Source organism: Amblyomma mixtum, chromosome 2, assembly GCF_055824585.1.
Source record: "Amblyomma mixtum isolate Tamu chromosome 2, ASM5582458v1, whole genome shotgun sequence".
NCBI lineage: Eukaryota > Metazoa > Arthropoda > Arachnida > Ixodida > Ixodidae > Amblyomma > Amblyomma mixtum.
Window position 1 is genome coordinate 116,928,672 of NC_143013.1, and position 21,626 is coordinate 116,950,297.

Below are 21,626 nucleotides of genomic sequence, written 5' to 3' on the forward strand. Positions count from 1 at the left end.
GGTCCGGCTTAGAATGAAGGCCTCATGAACGGCTTCAGTGTTCCGTGCTTCTCTCTTTCGCGCTTTTAGATTGAGTTTTTCGCGCTGTTTAGGATATTTATTTATTTTATTTGGAATACTGCCAAACCCACAGGGGTCATTACAGGAGTGGGATAAAAAAAAAAGAAAAGGAAAAAAAAACAGAAAACAAATACAAATGATGAAACAGGGTCAACAGTGCGTATAAGAAAGAACTGCCTTTTCAGCGAGCGCAATGAATTTTTCCAATGTTGGCTGCGCGGTAATACATGGTTGCAAAGCGTTCCATTCGCGAACGGACATCGAAAAATAAGAATACCAGAACGAGTTGTTATTGAAAGAAAATTCCTGTATCATATTTGAGTGTATGTGTCTGGTTTGGCACGTATGTCTTATATCTAGAAAGTCTGAAAAATTTTGTTAGAATGAGTTGTGAAGAAGTAAATAAAGAAATTTCAAACGCTGCAGTTTAGCTCTACTTGTCAGAGTATGAATACCAGCGCGCTGTAAAAGCTCTGTGGCTGAATCGAAACGACTGTGGCGGTTAAATAAAAAACGTGCAGCTTTTCTTCAGACCATTTCCAGTGAGTAGATATTGTCTTTTGTGTGTGGGAACCATATAATATTTGCATATTATAAGGTAGGTCTGATAAGTGTGACGTAGGCAAGGCGTTTGGTTTCAGTAGTCGCTTGTCTCAGACAGACCTCTCTTGATAAAGAACAATTTCTGCATCGCCGTGTTAGTTACTTTTCGCACATGCGCTGTCCAGGTAAGGTCAGAGGAGATTACAACACCTAGATATTGATGCGAGGTGACACGGGATAGTGTGGTCCTGTTTAGGAAGTATGGAAAATCTAGTTTCTTTTTTTTCTTCGTAACACTCATTGACACTGTTTTTTCTGCGTTAATACACATATTCCGTTTGTCGCACCACTGTACAAATTTCTTCAGAGCACTGTTAAGCTTAATTTGGTCATTAATATTTTTGACTTGGTAGAACACGCAGTCGTCTGCAAATAGTCGGATTTTAACGTCAACTTAATTTGCTAGATCGTTTATGTATAGTAAGAATAGAAGCGGAGCTAAAACGGTGCCCTGTGGCACACCGGAAATAACTTTAACTGTATCAGAAGTGCGGCTGCCAAGCTGTACGAATTGCATCCGATCGCTAAGATAATCGCTTATCCAGCGTATGATCGGCCCGTTTCCGAGAATGTGGGTAAGTTTGAAAAGCAGTTTTATGTGGGAGACCAGATCAAATACTTTTGACAAATCCAGAAAGATCATATCAATTTGCGACTGGTTGTTAAGAGCCTGAGCTAGGTGGTGTATAATTTCCATTAGCTGTGTAACGGTGGAAAGTCCGCGTCGGAAGCCATGCTGATTTTGGTGAAGTATATGGTTAGTTTCTACAAATTCTGTAACGAACTTTAAAATTACATGTTCTAACATTTTACACCAGCTACAGGTTAATGAGATTATTCGGTAGTTGGTCACACATGATTTGTCACTAGATTTGTGAACTGGGATAACTTTGGCTAATTTCCACTCATCTGGAAGGCGGCAGTCTTGTATTGATTTCGAGAAAATGAGGTGTAAGTATTTGCTGACTGGTTCGGCGTATCGATTTAAAAGAAAGCGTTCGGTATTCCGTCTGGCCCGGCACACTTCTTTGGATTGATATTTAGTAACATGGACAGTAAACCAGATTCTGAGACTGTAGGCAAACCTAATAGTTTTTTGTCTCCCTTTAGAGGTATAAATGACTGATCTGGGGGGTTCACATCACGTGTAAATATTGAATGAAAATAGCTATTAAAAGTGTCTGCCCGGCCTTTGCTATCCGTATGAGATGATACATTGGAGCTCTGCTCATATTTTATGTATTGCCAAAATTTCTGAGGAGAGTTCTTAATAGAATTGTGCAGAGTGGTGTTGTTGAAGCGTTGTTTAGCTCTGTGTATTTTAAGCTTTAATAATTTTCTAAGACCGCTCAACTGGGAATGCTACCCAGAACTCTTGCATATTTTATTTGTTTTTCGAAGTCTTTTGATTTTGCGTTTTAATTGTATTATATCGCGTGTGATCCATGTATTGTGTTTCCTCGTCACCTTCGCTACTTTTGGTACGAACCTGTTGATACAATACATGACATGGGATTTAAACTGCAGCCATACATCATTAATGTGCGACTGTGAATCAGAACTAAAATAGGAAAATCTTGGTATTCGTGAACCAGATACATTACAAGAGCAGCATCATCTGCTCTGTTAAAAGCAAGGACATGTTTTACAAGGCAGTCATGTTTAACCCGAGGCAATGGGAAAGTACATAAGACTAATTTGTGGTCAGACAGGCCGTCGAGTATTTCTACATGGGTACTGCTTTTATGGAAATCATTACTTGCAAAGACTAAGTGCAGAACAGAGCTAGAAGCACTCTGAACACGAGTCGGTGTAGTTACAAGTTCATCAAGATTAAAGGTGAACAAGAAATATAAAATCCGATTATTTTCAACTGTCCTCGGACTCAGAATGCTCCAGTCTATGTCAGGAAGATTTAAATCAGGAAGATGTGCTTGCTGATAAAAGTGGTCGCAGTGGTGAGCAGGATGGCCTGTCCAAATCGGTCTCCAAAGACGTGCACAGTGACCTTGCCGAGATTATTGAAAAAGCTGGCAATATATCCCAATTAGAATTTTCTTGTTGCAGTTTCTGGCTCCGTAAAAGGTGGTTTAAGAGTTTTCAGTGGGTATCGTACTGTTTTTTTTTTTTGCAACTATCAGCCTTCTTTATATGTGTGGACTACTATCCGTGCTGCTAGAACGCTCTTTTCAATGTAAATTTCAACGCAGTACCGAAGCTGAGTCTGCAACATCAAGCCAATATCAACGATGGACGAGGTACTTCAGTGATCGCCTGGAAATGCATCGACTGTAGCGTCTCCTACCTTCAGGTAAGGTACCAGGAAACGGGAAGTGGCCACGTTTAAAAGTCACAGTGTTTATTACTTGGCTATGTCGACGATTTCGTGTCCGCAAAACGTGTCGGCCGCGAATTCTCCGTTCGTGCAAGAGTTAAGCGAAAAAGAAATATTGTATGTGATAGAGGATCTGCGAGGATGATGCACGTCAAAATTTGGACGTTGTGGAGCATTTAGTTAATTAATTAAAGCCAAAATCTCACTTGGATGTAAAAATTGTATCGGACGTCTATATCATGTGAAGGCATGAAAACAAAACTAGACGTCAAAATTGCGGAGGAAAACACAACCAGGTAGCAGAGGATGATAAAATGTCGCTGTAGAACAAATTTAATCGATCTGGAATAATTAGTTACTTAATTAGAGGCCAAAAGATCATTTAGATGTCAAAATAGCCCCGGACGTATATGTTGTGGGACGAAGTGAAAATAGCGGTAGACGTCAAAATTAAATTAAGTAAAAACACAGGCAAACAGTCAAAGGAGAAAAAAGGAGGCAAAAGGAGAGGCAAACAGACTAAAGCGGAGCAAGGAGAGGCGACGAGTGTGAAGGAGGTATCAATGCTTTCTCATTCTCATGTGCGTCGCCTCAGTGATCTGTAACGTTTATTCAGACAGGTAATACCAGTTTGTAGAGGTTGATACAAGTTCTATTCTCTCTGCTGGAAGCAGACTGTGTTGACGGCCGCGTCAACACAGCAAGCCTTGCTCAGTTCTAAGCAGGATGGACAAAAAAAAAATAAACCAAGCAATGCAAACGAAGGTGATAAAGTATCGAAGTATCAAAGCGCGACGAGAGGCCATAGAGAATCATTCCAATCGGCTACAGAACGAGGAAGAAATTAAAATTTGAATAAATCTGTTCAGGAGCGGTATGGGGACTCCCGGAGATGCACGAATGTGAACTCGAGAAGGAGCAATTACGCATGTATGGGCGCTGTCCCACTAAAGTTACCGCGTAGTACCCCAAAAGCGGGCCTTTTTTATTCCATATATTTTGAAGAGACGAGGCATTTTTTTTAACATATATATGTGTGTTTATATAATATATATATATATTCAGTAGGGGTTCCAATGCCCCAGTTTACTAAGTTCAGGTACAGTATTACGATAAACGCGACTGTTCTCTTAACTTTTTTTTGCCAACAGTTTCGGGAATGCTATTCCCTTCGTCAGGGCAGGCTTACAATGAATCCGTTTCGTCAATATAAGGGCACAGAACAAGCGAGGAGGTATAATGTCCACCCTCGAAACAAACTTGAGAATGAGAGTAGAGGAACGTATAATAGACAGCACGACAAGTCTCACACAGGCCGCGACCGAACAACAACCAGAAAAACAAACGGGGAGGTGGAAATGGTAAAGTAGTAGCAAAGAACGAGTTTGAACAGCACACCGATAGAAGGGGCAAAAGAGCGTTAAACCCGGCTCTCGGCGCACACGAAGGCCGCTACACCCCCCCCCCCCCCCCCCTCCCCTATCTCCTCAACACGCGCACACCCCCGCAAGACGCCGCCAGGTCCGAGCGGGCGGCCCGTATCACGTATCCTGAGACGCTTGCAGGGGACGCGTTCGAGAGACGGACAACACACAAACGCGTCCCCACCAGGCGTCTCAGGATACCTGATACGGGCCGCCCGCTCGCACCCGGCGGCTCAACACTCACTTGTTAACAGAAAGCTGTCCTGAGTTACCGCTGGTGTGACGTAGAACGTCATCGAACGGCGAGGGTGGAAGCTGTGTGAGAACCCTCTTATGCTTCCTATGGCGTCAAGGCTGCCAGAACCGAGGCCCTCGCTAAGCAATTAAGCAAACAAGGGAAGGGGGATGAGGGGCTCGTTATAAATATGAGAGAAACCAACAGCCACAGAAACCAAGGGACACAGGGGATATATATATATATATATATATATATTGTAGCGTGCAACGCGAAATAGAACACCGGAGCTGAGACGACAAAACTGCGGCAGTCCCTCAGGCGTATTCGCCAACTGCAGCCTGTACAGCCACAAGGCTTGAAACCACGGTGAATTGATCACGGTGACTGAAGATTGTCACAACGGCTTACCTAAAAGGGATAATAAATCCTCTTAAACGGCGTTATATGCCACTATGCATCACGATTTGCGACCTAAAAGGGAAAAAGTTGAAAGAAAATGAAATTAAAAAAACAATAGAACTACAGTACAGAGAGCGGAGTAGAACGGCCGACCTTCCATACGCAACACGTGCCTCTAATCCACTGCGCCATAGCGACGATGTCAAGCCGTCGTTCTGAATGAATATTTATAACCAGCCTTAATGTGGCTGCTACCTGCCGGTGGGCGGCGCTGTCATCGCTGGCTGTACCGGCTGCAGTTGGCGAACACGCGTCCCTCAGTGGCCCGAGCGCGCGCGCGAGAGCCAACTAACTTCTTCCTCTGCTAGTGCATGCATTACTTCGGTCTCTTCGAATGCATGTATCACTGCCCCCCTCTTCTGCAGCATCGACACGATGCGGCTAGGAGAGAAAAGTCAGCGAAAGGGTAGAGCACAGCTGCAGTGGACCGCAGTTCAGTCAGGTAGCCGGTCGTGGTAAGGCTTCATGCGAACAACGTGTACGAGTTAGTTCGGTGCGACCGGCGCGATGAACATGCTGTCGGGGCGGGAGAAACTGCATAAGCCACATCACTTATGCGGCGCACTACTTCGTAAGGGCCGAAGTATTGGCGCAGCAGCTTTTCAGAGAGCCCGCGGCGACGAACAGGGATCCAAATCCACACAAGGTCGCCGGGCGCATAACTGACGAAACGGCGCCCACAGTTGTACCTAGCGGCGTCAGTCTCCTGTTGACGGTGGATGCGCAGGCGGGCCAGTTGACGCGCTTCCTCAGCACGCTGAACGAAGGTATCTACGTCGAGGTCAGCGTCAGAGTCGCAGTAATGGTCGACGGGCAACATAGCATCCAACGGAGTGGTCACCTGGCGACCGAAGACAAGCTGAAAGGGGGTCAGTCGGGCTGTTTCCTGCAGGGCGGTGTTGTACGCAAACGTTACGTACGGCAGAATGGTGTCCCAAGTTCGATGCTCGACGTCCACGTACATTGATAGCATGTCGGCTAGTGTGCGGTTCAGTCGCTCTACCAACCCGTTTGTCTGTGGGTGATACGTCGTAGCACGTCGATGGCTCGTGTGCGTCAGAGTCATCACGGACTGGGTTAAGCGGGCCGTGAACGCAGTTCCGCGGTCAGTAACAACAACGGCGGGTGCTCCATGACGCAAGACAATGTTGTGGACGAAGAACTGCGCCACTTCAGCAGCAGTGCCTTTGGCAAGAGAAGTGGTCTCAGCGTACCGTGTGAGGTAGTCAGTCGCAACGACTATCCAACGCTTTCCAGACGAAGACTTCGGAAATGAACCAAGGAGGTCCATGCCCACTTGTTGGAAAGGGGTCTTCGGTGGATCGACGGGGTGAAGAAATCCGACCGGTTTCAATGGAGGAGTCTTCCGACGTTGGCGCTCACGGCATGTTTTGACGTAGGCCCGAACCGATGGGAGTAACCTGGGCCAATAATACTTTTGTCTAATCCGCGCGAGTGTACGGCTGACTCCAAGGTGGCCGGCGGATGGTGCATCATGACAGGCACTCAAGATCTCAGACCGCAGCTGTGATTGTACGACAAGTAGGAACACTTCTTCGCTGTTGGCAAAGTTCCGCTTGTAGAGAACACCAGACCGTAAAGTGAAGATGTGAAGCCCTCGAAGAAAAACACGCGGAATGGGAGCCTCACTGCCTTCGAGGTAATCGATGAGCGGCGCCAACTCCGTGTCCGCCCTCTGAAGCTGCGCCATTTGGGTGGTACTAACAGAGCCCAGGAAAGGAAAATCATCGGTGGTTTCTTCGGTATTGATTGGGATCGGCGAGCGCGACAGACAGTCCGCATCCTGATGCTTACGGCCAGACTTGTAAACTACTGTTAAGTCGTATTCTTGCAAACGTAAGCTCCACCTAGCCAAGCGTCCTGAGGGGTCTTTGAGGCTCGCCAGCCAGCATAAGGAGTGGTGGTCGCTTACCACACGGAAGGGTCGTCCGTAGAGGTACGGTCGGAACTTGCAGATGGCCCATATCACTGCAAGACATTCTTTCTCCGTCGTAGAATAATTGGTCTCGGAACGCGCAATTGTTCGACTAGCATAACTGATGACCCGTTCTGCACCGTCTTGCCACTGGATCAGTACTGCACTAAGGCCAACATTGCTGGCGTCAGTGTGGATGTCCGTGGCAGCATGCTCGTCGAAATGGCCGAGTATCGGAGTGCTTTGCAGACGGCTGCGAAGCTCGACAAATGCAGCCTCTTCGTCGGTTCCCCACAGGAAGGGCGTGTCGTCACGGGTCAGTGCGTTCAGCGGTTCCGCGATTTTCGAGAAATCTTGAATAAAGCGCCTATAATAGGAGCACAGGCCTAAAAACCGGCGAACAGACTTCTTGTCAGTTGGGCGTGGAAAACCTGAGACGGCAGCGGTCTTCTCAGGGTCCGGGCGAACGCCTTGTGCGCTGACAACGTGACCAAGAAAGCGAAGTTCCTCAAAGCCAAAATGGCATTTCTCGGCTTTGATGGTGAGTTGCGCGGATTTGAGCGCTTGTAGCACAATGCGCCAAGTGTTGGTCAAAGGTGGTCGAAAATATAACGACATCGTCTAGGTACACCAGGCAGGACTGCCATTTCAAGCCGGAGAAACAGTGTTCATCATGCGTTGGAACGTGGCCGATGCTGAGCACAGACCAAATGGGAGCACTTTAAACTCATACAGGCCGTCAGGCGTCACGAAAGCCGTCTTCTCCCGGTCCCTCTCGTCCACTTCGATTTGCCAGTACCCGCTTTTAAGATGCAATGACGAGAAGTATCTGGCGTTCTGCAATCGGTCGAGCGCGTCATCTATCCTGGGCAGCGGGTAAACGTCCTTTTTGGTCACGTTGTTAAGTTTCCTGTAGTCCACGCAGAAACGCAGAGTATTGTCCTTTTTTTTTTACAAGAACCACAGGCGATGCCCACGGACTGGTGGACGGCTGAATGACATCGTCTGCAAGCATCTCGGCAACCTGATTCTGAATGGTTTCTCTCTCCACCGGGGAAACACGATATGGGCGCTGGCAGACGGGTCGCGTAGTCTCATCAGTGATGATACGATGCTTGGCGAGTGGAGTTCGGCCGACCTTCGAGCACGTAACGAAACAGTCCGCAAAGTCTGCCAAGAGGTCCGACAGAAGATCTCGCTGAACCGACGGCAGGGCAGGATTTATTTTGACTGACTGAAGAACGTGATGTGGGCCAGCATACTCCGGAGTGGGTCCTCCCACGGTGCACAAACCTGGAACCTCAGCAACGTCGTGGAGGAAGGCAATAGCCATGCCATTGCCAGGTGCTGATATTCGTTGGCAAAGTTAGTCAGGAGGACGTGGGTACGGCCGTCACGTAGTTGGACGAGACCTCTTGCAACGGCAAGTCCCCGCTTAAGCAGCAGTGGACTATGGCTGTCCGCTAGGCCCTCGTAGTCGTGAAAGAGGTCATTCCGCACGAGCACCAGAACACTGCACCGCGGCGGCACCGTAACGTCGTTCTCGACAATGCGCAGGGCGTTGCTGCAGGGATCGCGGGAGTCAAAGCGCGCCACGGCCTGTTTGGTTGAGAACGTGACACGTGCCTCCTGAAAGTCAATCACAGCGCCGTTCGACTGCCGGAAGTCGATCCCCAGAATCAAGTCTCTGGAACACTCGGGGAGTACGACAAATTCACCAACATACGTGAAACCACTAATCCCAACTTTAGCCGTGCACTTGCCCACAGGGAAAATTAGGTGGCCACCAGCAGTGCGAATGGGGGTCCCCGTCCACGGTGTCAGAACTTTCTTAAGTTCTCCAGCAAAGACACGGCTCATAACAGAATAATCAGCACCGGTATCGAGCAGCGCGGTAATCTCGGTGCCATCAATTGTCACACGCAAATCGGATGCAGCATATCGGATACTGTCGCTGCCTCTCTCTGTCCAGGTATCGTCGGCTCGAGGGTTTCGCGACGGAGGATCTTGACACGTCCCGACGTCAGCGGCCTTGCCTCCAGAGGTCGCTGGTGTTAGTTTTCCCGACGCGGACTCGGCGAGCGACGGCCAGCAGAGCTACTCTGGCGGCCAGGGCTGGAAGGGCGATAACGGAGAGGCGAAGGGGAACGGAACTCGCGCCTTCCAGAGTAGGCAGGGTTCTGGCGTGCCCAGAGATGCTGCGCGATCTCATGCGGTCGCTCGCCGTTCTGAGGGCAGGGTGCGTCGGGACGGAAACCGCGGTACGGACAGGCGCGGTAGAGGTGACCGGGCTCCCCACAGTGGTAGCAGAGAGGCCTGTGGTCCGGTGTACGCCACAAATCCGACTTGCGAGGGCGTGGCGCAGCTGTAGCAGATGCGGTTGCAGAATATGTGGCGATGTTACTCACGGGGGTCGGCGGGGTCGTCACACCGTAGCCAGGCACGCTTGCGTGACATGTGCCGATGTTGTTCACGCCAGGCGTTGGGGTAATGGGACCGTAGCCTGTCGTGCGACGTACAAGAGATGCGTACGTGGGTCGGTCATCGAACCGGGACGGCGCTTCGGGTACAGGAGGTGCCTGCGCAGCCTGTCGGACCTCGTCCCTGACAACTTCGGTCAGCGCTGCCAGCGGCGCAGGTGCAACCTGGGGCAGATGGATCCGTTGAAGTTCCTCCCGGACAACTCAGCGAATTATTTCGCGCAGGGTGTCTGCACTGCCGCCGAGACACGACGAAAAGGCTTGGGGCACCATGCAGTTGATGTCCCGGTTGTACTGGCGGGCTCATTGTTGCAGCGTCGTCTCCATCGTGGTCGCCTCGGTTAGAAATTCCGCCACCGTGCGCGGTGGGCTGCGCACGAGGCCCGCGAACAGCTCCTGCTTAACCCCACGCATGAGATGGCGCAGCTTCTTCTCCTCTGTCATGTTGGGGTCGGCGCGCTTGAAAAGACGGGCCATGTCTTCGGTGTACATGCGCACGCTTTCGTTCGTGCGCTGATTTCGGGAGTGCAGCGCAGCTTCGGCCTTCTCCCGGCGGTCAGCGTTGGGGAACGTAGCCAGGAGACTCCGGCAGAACGTCTCCCAGGTGGGAAGGGTAGCCTCGTGGTTTTCAAACCACGTCCGAGCAGACTCCTCCAGGGCAAAGTAGACGTTATTGAGCTTGAGCTCGTCGCACCAGCCGTTGTAGCGTGCGACCCGCTCGAAGGTCTCCAGCCAGTCCTCAGCGCTTCGAACACGTCACCGTGAAAAGATGGCGGTGTTCGCGGTGGGTGGCAAAGGATCGGCGCCAGGGGCCTGGTGTCAGCGGCCATGGCAATTGGTCTCGACGGTAGAGGCTGGGTCGGCGGCGGGGTCCCGGTGTCAGTGGCCATGTCAGTTGGACTCGGCGGTCGAGGCTGCGTCGTCCTTGTTGGCGGGGGAAGGGGCCCAAATTCAGGCGACTCTCCGCGGACACGGCGGCTGGGTCGCTGGTGAACCGGTGTGAGGTCCGTAGTGACGTTGTACAGAGTACGCAGGTCGGGAAGCGTACCCAGCACTGCTCCACCAAACTGTAGCGTGCAACGCGAAATAGAACACCGGAGCTGAGACGACAAAACTGCGGCAGTCTTCTTCTTCTTCTTCACCTCATTATAATGGCACATACCCACGTGGGGGGATTGGCCAAGGTGTGCGGCAGTCCCTCAGTGGCCCGAGCGCGCGCGCGAGAGCCAACTAACTTCTTCCTCTGCTAGTGCATGCATTACTTCGGTCTCTTCGAATGCATGTATCAATATATATATATATATATGTGTGTGTGTGTGTGTGTGTGTGTGTGTGTGTGTGTGTGTGTGTGTGTGTGTGTGTGTGTGTGTGTGTGTGTGTGTGTGTGTGTGTGTGTGTGTGTGTGTGTGTGTGTGTGTGTGTGTGTTTGTGTGTTAATTATTTTATGTGCTATGGCGACCATTTTAAAAGCGCCTTCCGTCTTCGTGCAGTGCAGGTGTCATTGAGCGCTTTGGAACGCTATACAGGGTGTTTTTTTTAGAAGGTCCAAAATTTTTAAAGAAAGGCAAATTCCTTTAGGTTTATTTTAACCCTGGGGCTATACTGAGGGCTACGGCGGACGCCAGGTAAGAGGAAAACTACTTTAATTAGTTCGCTGATTAACTAAATATGTTAATTAACTTTTCTAATTTTTATTTTAGGGGATATTTTGTATTAGCAGGATTGGAGATCGTCTTCCAAACAGTCCAGGCAAGAAAAAAAAATTTCATGAAAAAATTTTTTGCGCGCGTTACGAAGCGAGAAAAAGTCACCCTGCTAGGCAGCTTGACACTGTCACACAGCGTCTGTGAGCGCCTGTGACGTAGTTCGCTCCGCCCTGCGCTTTGTGCCAGTGCGTTTTTGTTCCAACGCGGCATTCCGTGAGGCCGCAGAGCGAAGCGAGATAAGCAGCGATAGCGCTGGCCGCCAGTCCGGGACGCGTGACGTAAAGCGCAGGGCGGAGTGAACTACGTCAGAGCGCTCCCGCCGCTGAGTTACGTTGTGAAGATGCCTACCAGGGTGACTTTTTAGCGCCTCGTAATGTGCGGGACAATTTTTTAATTAAAATTGTTTTTTCTGGGTTGGACTGTTTAGAGGACGTTCTCCAATTCTGCAAATACAACATACCCCCTAAAACAAAAATTAGAAAAGTTAATTAACATATTTAGTTAATCAGCGAACTAATTAAAGCAGTTTTCCTCTTGCCTGGCGCCCGCCGTAGCCTCCAGTATAGCCCCAGTGCTAAAATAAATCTAAAGCAATTTACCTTTTTTAAAAAATTTTGGACCTTCTAAAAAAAAATTACCGACGATTACGTTACTTCCTAATGCGAAATTTGAGTGCAGCAAATAAGCTGTTTCACCTTTTCGATAGATTGAGGCAAAGATATAGACTGATATATGTTCGACTTGGTACAGCAATGCTTGATTCTCAAAGACGAGATCTATACAAGTGCCTCGCGAGGTTGTCACAGCCGTGGGACGCGTTACGAGCGAGAGGAACGGGATGTTCTCCCGCATAAGTGTTAGGAAATTGCTGTTTGTCTTTATGTCAACATTAAAGTCCCCCACTACTAACATCGGTGTGGATCGATGGACAGTTAATGCGAGTTGCAGGAAGTGCACGACGTCTTTCGTGAGTGCGGTAGGGGCGAAGTAGGCAGCTACTACCAGCAAGCCGTTGGGCAACTTTGCGGCGCACAGTTCGCCAACTTCATGTGACGTGCCAAACATTTCGACTGGTATTGCAGAGAGACCTGTGCGCAAGTAGATAGCGACTCCCGCCGCTCTGTTGTGGTCTCTGCGAGCACCACAGCAGTATAGGAAATCTATGATTTCGAGAGGCTCTTCGGGATCCATCCAGGTTTCAGCAAAGCAAAGTACAGAGGAATGGCGCAGAATGCGATCGTTGTGTAAGTCCTTGGCATGTGCGGCAAGGGAGCGTACGTTAAGAATGTGGTTGTGAATGATGAATGAAGTGCTGCCAGCGAATGACGCGTCCATTGGCTGTCTGCGTGTGTTACTGATGTGTGGTTAACATGTTAAGCTTCGCCTGTAAGAGTGGAACGCGACAGCGTCTTGCAACGCTGCCAGGGAGTCCACAGAGAGAGAGAGAGAGAAAACTTTTATTGCTCTTTCAAGAGATTCGCGGAGATGAAGACTTCTTGGTCGTCCTGCTTGGGCGCTGGCGACTTGAGTCTTCGAGCAAGGGTGGGCCCTCAGTCCAGGGCTCCACTGAGTCGTGCCGCTTCAACAGCGTGCTGTACCAAGGCCCTCTGGACCTCGAGCTCGCTGCTGGAGAGACAGCTCTCCCATTGCTCCTCACTCGGTGTTTGATAATTGTGGAATGCTATGTTTCTTTCGCACTCCCAGGTAATGTGATAGAGTGTAGGTGTACCGCCGCACCAGGGACAGTCTGATCTGAATTGCGTTGGTGACATTTTGCTGTATATGTACAGGTTAGGAAAAGTGTTCGTCTGTAGCCTACGCCATCCTACAGCCTCTTCCCTAGTCAGTGCTCTGTGTGGTGGTGGATACCTCAATCTAGTTGCCCTATAAAGTTGTAGGGTCTCTGCGTAGCCTCCCTCGCACGCGAGTAGCCGTAACTCCGGGGCGTCCGATAAGCCTGCTCGGTAAGTGAGCCCTCGAGCCAGGCTGTCCGCCCTTTCGTTTCCTGCTACGCCTGCGTGAGCTGGCACCCAGATGATATGCTGTATAGGCGTTTTTCCAGCGGAAGCTGCCGCCTCGCCGATGATCCTAAGGGCGATGCCGCTAATGTTGCCCTTCGTATAACTCTTGCATGTTTCTTTCGAGTCCGTTAGAATGTTCAGGGAGCGGCCTCTTGGGAGCGGCCTCTTGTGCGGCAGAATGTGATCGTGGTGTACGTCCTTGGCATGTGCGGCAAGGGAGCGTACGTTAAGAATGTGGTTGTGAATGATGAATGAAGTGCTGCCAGCGAATGACGCGTCCATTGGCTGTCTGCGTGTGTTACTGATGTGTGGTTAACATGTTAAGCTTCGCCTGTAAGAGTGGAACGCGACAGCGTCTTGCAACGCTGCCAGGGAGTCCACAGAACGCCATCGCCAATTCGGCTGTACGCCTTGCTGGACGGTAAATTTATTTTTTGAGGAAAGGAAATGTATCTCTCTCGCATATCTGGGTGGACACCTGCACCTCGCCGTAAGGGAAAGGGGGAATATGGGAGTGAACGAAGACGCCGTATTAGCTAGACGCGCCTTTGTTCATTCCAAACCATTCAGCTGGCATTACGGAGTGGCTAGCGTGCTCGTATCGCACTCCGGAGACCCTGGTTCGATTCCCCAACTCGACCAATTTCGTTCTCGGTTTTATTGATTTATGCGGTCTAACTAGAAAGGTTAATTAGGCTATTTCATATTTATATTATTGTATTTCTATCCATCGTGTTCTGTCATTAACCTGTCAATTGTTGGAACTGTCTAGGATGTTCGACACAACGTATATGAAACGAGCAACGTCTTACTGAGTGGGGAAGTGCGTGGTGGTGGAGGGAACGCGGCTTCGTACTTATCTGTTTTTTTTCAGCAGCGTCTCCTGCCGCGGACGCTGTTGTCGCTGCGGCGCGCGTCTTTCTTTTCTTTTCTTCTGACCTCTTCATTCTCCTCTATATTAATTAGGCTAATTGATTAATTAAGCAATTAACTAATCTCAGTCCAACTTAGTTGCAGCATCACTATACGATCCCTTTGATTGGTTGCATGGTTACTAGCCAAAGTACAATTGGCCCCATTTGAAATTCGCGCACTGTGACGTCACGAGCATTTCGACCAATTGAAAAGCGTGACATTGGGGGCGGAGCTGGTTACGAGGCCGACGACGACGCGAAACCGAGGAACGGACGCCAAAGAGCTGCGCTCTAAAAACACCCGGTATAAAACTCTTATTGGGGTTAAGTTGCTACGCTAGCGTTATTTCCTTTAGGTCCGCTATCACGCTAACATTATGCTAAAGCTGTCCAATGATTGGTCGGGAGAGGTTCTCCGTCAAGAGCAGCCTAGGTCTCACACACAAGTCCCACTAGTGACAGCGCCTGCCATCAAAGGGCCGTGGCGCGCGCATCGCATAACTGCTGCACCACTGCTTCAGCAGGGGCTAGAGGACTCCGGGGATCTATGAATGTAAAGTAGAGAATCACTAATTCCGCATCTATGGCTATTAACCCATTAACTCTATCGCGTCATACCCTTAAGGCACAGCTTAAGGATTCCCTTCCCTTTCTCCAACACAGCATAATTTGGGGCTGGCCTTTTTTTCGTGATACACCTCTAACTTGATATAGTCCCGAAAGATAGGCTTGATTAGGTTAGTTGCACTGGTCGACTGTTTATTTTTATATTTTCACAAAGTCAGGGATTCTATTCCACATGCACTCCTTTTACAAAAGTTATCCCTTAATAACATACCGATAATTTTCAACATGATGTAAAGCACTGTTCTATGAAAGAACGCCAGGCGGGGTGATAGGAAGTGAGTTTTGACCAACTCCTCTTTTCTCTGGTGTTCTTCATTTTAACAATGACCTAGCTGTCGTGCCCGCCAACTGAGTTAGGCTGTATACAGATGATTGCTGCTCCATTTAGCTTGGGATCACTTGTGCACGCTGTGGTGTCAACAGTTGGCGAATTACATGAACTCTATTATATGGGAGGAGGAGGATATAGAAGAGGAAAGGCAGGGAGGTTAACCGAAATAATAATCGGTTTGCTACCCTACACGGGGGGAAGGGGGTGAGGGGATAAAAAAAAAGAAAGAGAAAGGAGAGTAACAGAAAATTGAAGTCACTATAAAACGTCACTGTTCGTTAAAGTCACAGCCTATTGTGCAGGCCAGAAGTTCTCAAGAAGCGGAGCAGTGCCTTGCAGGCCTTCTCCGCCGACGACCGCCGCGGCCAGGGGCCGAGAATCTTCATTTCCGTGAAAGGGCGTGTATCTAGGCGCTCCAGCGCACGGCTGAGAGACTGCCTTTCGGTGGTGTAGGCAGGGCAGTCACAAAGAATGTGGGTTATGGTCTCGTCTTGCCCGCAGATGGAACATGCAGGACTATCAGCCATACCGATTAAGAATGAGTAGTGATTGGTGAACGCTACACCAAGCCAGAGGCGACACAGCAAAGTTTCTTCTCGTCGTGGTAGGCCTGATGGTAGGCGGAGCTTCAGGTCTGGGTCCAAGGATTGTAAACGGGAATTGCAAAATTGGCCGGAATTCCACGCGGCAAGCGTGATGTCCCGCGCAAGTGCGCGAAGCCTGCTCGCTGCATCCGATCTCGAAATGGGGATCGATACAAAATCGCCGTCGTCGTGCGCAGTTCGCGCGACCTCATCCGCGCGGTGATTACCTGCTATGCCGCTGTGCCCCGGTAGCCATTGGTAGATAATGTCATGCCCTTTGTTGATGGCAGAGTGATGTAGCTGTCGAATTTCTGCGACCAGTTGTTCATGGGCTCCACGGCGAAGAGCAGCTTGTAAGCCTTGGAGGGCAGCTTTCGAATCAGTGAAAATAGACCACCGCTGAGGGCGCTGCTGACTGATGCATTCAATGGCGACACGAAGAGCGGTGAGTTCTGCGCCCGTCGAAGAAGTGCGGTGACTTGTCCTAACTCGAATTTCTGTAGTGCTTGCGGGTATGACGACGGAGCCAGAAGAAGATATAGGGTTCACTGAGCCGTCGGTGTAAACGTGCACCCGGTTTGCATGGTGCTCATGTAAATATTCAAGGGTGACTTGTTGTAGTTCTGTCGGCGATAAGTCTATCTTCTTCCTGATGCCAGGTATCGAAAGAAGCACACGGGGATTATGCAGGCTCCAAAGTGGCGAGGACGGTCTAGAGGCAGGTGTAAACTGGGACGGCAGAATGGCGGGATGTGCGTCAATGACGTCTGTAAACGATGTGCGCGGCCTGGTAATAGGAAGACTGGCAAGATGGTGAGAGGGAACCCGGGAAATGTGCCGGAAATGTGCCCTCAGTGAGTCAACTGTTAAGTAGGTAGGGATTGGATGCTCCTGGGCGATAAGTACAGATGCGGCCGTAGAGGCACATTTTGGCAATCCTAGGCAAGTCCGGAGAGCTTGAGCTTGAGCGCTCTGCAGACTTCGTATGTTTGTTTTTCGAATATTTCCAAGTACAGGGAGGCTGTAGCGAAGAAATCCCATGAATAAGGCGTTGTAGAGCTGCATCATCGACCGCACCGACGCTCCCCACGACTTTCCCCCAAGAAAGGCGAGAACGTGAGAAATCGCTGTCAGTCTCTTTTTCATGTATGAGATATGAGGGGTCCATGATAGATTTCGGTCGATGATTACTCCCAGAAACCGATGGCTCTTTACGTAGGGTATTGCTGTGCCGTTTATGCATACGGTATAAGGAGACATGTTCTTTCGTGTAAAGGCAACCAGCGAGCACTTTTCGGTTGAAATCTGTAGGCCTTGCTGGCGAAGGTAGGCAGCAAGAATACTTGACGCCTTTTGAAGTCTCGCTCGAACTTGTGGGCGCGTAACTCCAGATGCCCAGATGCAGATGTCATCCGCATATATTGAGAGTTGCGCCGACTGTGGTAGTATATCGACAAGCCCGACAAGTGTAAGGTTGAACAGTGTTGGGCTGAGCACTCCACCCTGCGGGACTCCACGGGAAGTGAAATGAGAAGATGTTGGGCCTTCCTCTGTCTGCACAAAGAGAGATCTGTTGGATAAATAACTACGTATCCAGCAGAATACGCGGCCACCAAGCTCGGCAGTTTCCAGAGCGTCCAAAATAGCCTGGTGGGTTACATTGTCGTATGCGCCCTTTACATCCAGGAACAACGCCGTGGTCAAGCGCTTCAAATGTTTTTGGCGCTGGACGGATGACACTAGGTCGACCACGCTGTCGATTGAAGAGCGTCCACGTCGAAACCCGGACATTATATCCGGATATATGCGGTAGCGCTCCAGGTACCACTCAATGCGTGTAAGTACCATCCTTTCCAGTACTTTGCCAACACAACTAGCCAGCGCAATTGGACGGTATGATGTCAGGTCAAGAGGCGATTTCCCTGGTTTCAGGAGCGGAACTAGACGACTGGACTTCCAATCGTCTGGGACTGTGCCCTCATTCCAAGATTTGTTGTAATGCTCCAGAAGGACACGCCTAGCTTCTTGTCCAAGGTTTGCAAGTGCAGTGTATGGCACACCGTCGGGTCCCGGCGATGATGATCGTCTGCAACAAGCCAGCGCAGAATCAAGTTCCTCCACGGAGAAGGGAAGGTCCATCCGAGAATCCCGAGAAGCAGGAACATCGCTGCAATGCAGCGTCGCAGATGGGGAAGATGGTCCTGCTACCCTAGCGCAGAAATCCTCAGCTACCTCGACCTCGCCACGTCGTTGGAAGAGTGAAAGAGACTTGAAAGGGTGCAGCTGGTGTGGGGATGTTCGAAGGCCACGAACTACATTCCAGATGCGTGACAACGGTTTCCGTGGATCAAGCGTTTCACAGAATGACCTCCAACGTTGTGCCTGTACTGCTTGAATTCTGCGCTGAATTTTCTTTTGCATGCGCCTCGCATCTCTGAGGTCAAGGCTCGACTTTGTGCGTCGGTACCTACGCTCGGCCCTACGCCGCAGTGATCGCAGGCGCTGCAATTCCATATCGAATTCCGTGTACTTTTTAATTGGGGTGAATAACCGTGTCGCGTTCTCCATGGCCTCCTTAACTTTCCCTTCAAAACTTGCGGATGAACCTTCTCTTGATGCATCTTCCATAAGTGCTTGAAACACTGACCAATCGATGCGTCGCATGCGTGTGGCAGAGGTGCATGTGGAAAGGCCAGTAATGGTCAGATATGTAGGGATATGGTCACTGCCGCGGGTTTCAATATCCGAAAACCACCGTACATCGCTGATAAGGCATCGAGAAACGAACGCCAAGTCAAGGCAGCTGCTGTAAGTTGTCCCTCGAATATAAGTTGGGGAGCCGTCATTTAAACACTGAAGATCATGATCAGAAGCGAAGGACACAAGTTTCCGTCCCCTAATGTTCATTCTAACGCCTCCCCACATGGTGTGGTGAGCGTTAAAGTCACCCATGACGATCCAAGGGCCGGGTGTAAGCGCGATCAGGGCACTCAGTCGTGCGGCGTCAAATCGACTTGATGGAGACAAATACGCACCCACAAGCGTAAACGTGAGATTACGCCTCTTCACTGTTAGACAAACGTACTGGTTGTCGTTATTAGGGGGAACTGGATGAAGCACATATGTAAGTTCACGCCGAATGTAGATGATGACTTTACTGTTCCCTCGGTGCGTGGGAGATGCAAACGCCTCGTAACCTGACAGTCGCAATATCTTCGGCACATTAGGCTCACAAATGATAAGGATGGGGAAATTGTTTACGTAAACATACTGCCGAATATCTGAAATTCGGGGCTGAAGTCCGCGGGCATTCCATTGAAAAATAGAGGCTTGCCTCAGCTGCTTTTGAAATGTTAATGCTGGGGGAGCCATTGTTCCTGCTACTGTAACGCCGCTAGGACTGGTGTTAGCGCGTCTAGTACTTGCAGCGCATTCTGTGCCGCTGGCGTACGCAGGCCTGCCAGCACAGCGCGGATGGCACTCAGGATGGACTTCAGCATTGCCATAACCTGTAGTTCTTGGCCATGGCTGAGATCTTGGCCTTTCTCCGGATCAACAGTAGGCGCCGAACTTGGAGATGGCATTGACTTTCCTGACCCAGTGGATGTGGGAGGTTTCGGGAGTGACGGCCAGGTAACGGCCGATGCAGCAAGTCCGGCCTCATCAACTGTCGGGCTCCCTTGGTGTAGTACGGCAGGCGGAGGAGGAGGACAAGATGCAGCAGTGCTAGAGACCTCTCTGTCAAAAGTGACGGCTTTCTTAGAGGACCTTCGACGACGCGACCGACGTCGTCGCACCTTAGCAGCGGCCTCTCTGTGCGTGGAATGGTCTCGAACCATTTGTTTCAACACTGCTCGTTCATTCTTGAGGCGTGGGCAGTCTTTCGAAGAGGAATCGTGAGGGCCACGGCAGTTGGCACACTTCAGGGTAGTCGCACGGCAAACGTCGCCGCAATGTGCATCAGAGCATCTAGAGCACACAATGTTGTTCTTGCAGACGCCACTCACGTGTCCGATCTTCATGCACTTTCTACATTGCAGTGGCTTGGGCACGAAAGGTCGAACTGGGTGGCGAAAATGCCCAACTTTCACATACGACGGTATGCAGTCGCCCTGGAATGTGAGCTAGATGCACTGAGATCTTCCAAGGCGCTGAACTGCCATTATAGAGATGCTGTTGGACGCTGGCTTGATTAAAATAGGCAAATCAGCGTCAGCGATGGAAATGTCGACGTTGTAAATGACGCCTGCTGTAGTGCCGCTGTCTTGGAGGATATGGGAGCGTACGCTGATGTCGCCGAGTTTGGTAACGGCGGACAGACTTTGCAGTGCGCTGCGCTCCGTGACATCAATGGCGATAATGTTCTTGTAAGGGTTGACTCGCACGTCTTTAATCCCCCCAGGCACGAGGCTCTCAAGGAACATAGACGTGGCTTGCCTGTTCAGGTGGTTGAGGTTTCCGGTTGGCGTTTCAGGCACAAATAAGATGGTATGCGTCGGGGGACCTCGCGTCTTGATGACTGTAGATGTGCTTGATGAGGACGACTCCTCACGTCGGCGCAGTCTTCGCTTGGCCTTCTTGCTGAGGACTGGTACGAACCCGTCGTCCGTCGAAGAGTCTTCACTGGCCGCCGAGTACACCTCGGTAGCCTGGCTACTTGCGTCACTGAGATGGTAGAGACGCTTCCTCTGGGCGGCCGCTGCCGACCCGCCGGGTTCCAAGGGAGGCCCATGAGCCTCCACTTCCATCGCCGTATGTGAAAGGGAGCGGCGCCTCCCTGGTTATAGCACAAATTGCAAAAAAACTGCAGAGGCGTGAAGGCAACGTTCTAGTAAGAACAACTTCTTTGTCTTCCTCCCCAACTCTATTATATAGTCGATAAATGTTCTATACCCGTTTAGATGGAGACGAAATGCAAAAGGCGCCCGTGTACTGAGCGCTGTCAGTGGACGCTGAAGATCCGCCAGTTGGTCGTAATTATTCCGGAGCCCCCCATTACGGCATCTCTTTATCCCTTCCTTCTTTTACTCCCTCCTTTATCCCTTCCCGTATGGAAGGTTGAGGTGTCCACCGAAATGTGAGAAAGTTACTGCGTCATTTCCTCTCCTCAAAAACCACTAAATAGAAGACACAGCAGCGGTCACATTTGCAACATTACGGGCATATAATATTTCCCGGAAAATGACGGGGTTCATGAAAGACGCTACAACCATCCTTCGAAATGCTGCCCAACTGAATATATTTCCTGGTGTCTCTCTCTGCAGTACTTGAACAGTGACGGCGACCTTTGGATCAAGTGCGGAGGCACCACCAATTGTTATTTCACAGTGAATCACGAAACCACTGCAGCGTCCACGAGTGGCTACATGACACTGACCCATTTTCTTCCACACCGGAACGTCGTTGTGAAAATCCGCGGCTGCAATAATAATGGCTGCGGAGATTATTCTTCCATTACAATCAACTCGAACATACCAGGTATGCTATATATTATGCCAGTTTTGCTAAGTTCTCGTGAACTTTCAAACATTTTTTTGCTAAAAGAATAGAAATATTTGCGCACACTTAGAAATAAGACAATTCGAAGCTGTCGCTGACCTGGCCTCAAACGAAAACAAATAATTGTTTTAAAGTTCATTTTTATTCAGCGAAAATGTTAAGCAGTATGTTTTGGTGCTCATCATGATGCCTTAGAATTTATTTTCATACCGTTCTCTTTGTACTGATGAGAAGACAAAGACACCATCCTTAATGAAAGCACATTAAGATACGAACCACCGCGTCGCGCGGTGCCGCTATTCACAGCGCAGTTAGGGCACTATAAAAAAACTTTCAGCGTAACAAGAAAAAGCGGTCCTCTTCATAATATTTTTCATAATACCTTACTTAATAACACGCAAAATGACAA

The 21,626-nt window shown here is 49.8% G+C and overlaps 1 protein-coding gene across 1 annotated transcript in view; it reads left to right on the forward strand.

The window, feature by feature from the left end:
* Nucleotides 1–21,626, forward strand: part of LOC149360687 (uncharacterized) — a 79,314-nt gene that overhangs the window by 33,605 nt on the left and 24,083 nt on the right. The window contains exons 9-10 of the mRNA XM_089569379.1: nucleotides 2,874–2,974; nucleotides 20,983–21,196. Coding sequence (XP_089425505.1) covers nucleotides 2,874–2,974; nucleotides 20,983–21,196 — 315 coding nt within the window. The remainder of the gene's footprint in view (nucleotides 1–2,873; nucleotides 2,975–20,982; nucleotides 21,197–21,626) is intronic.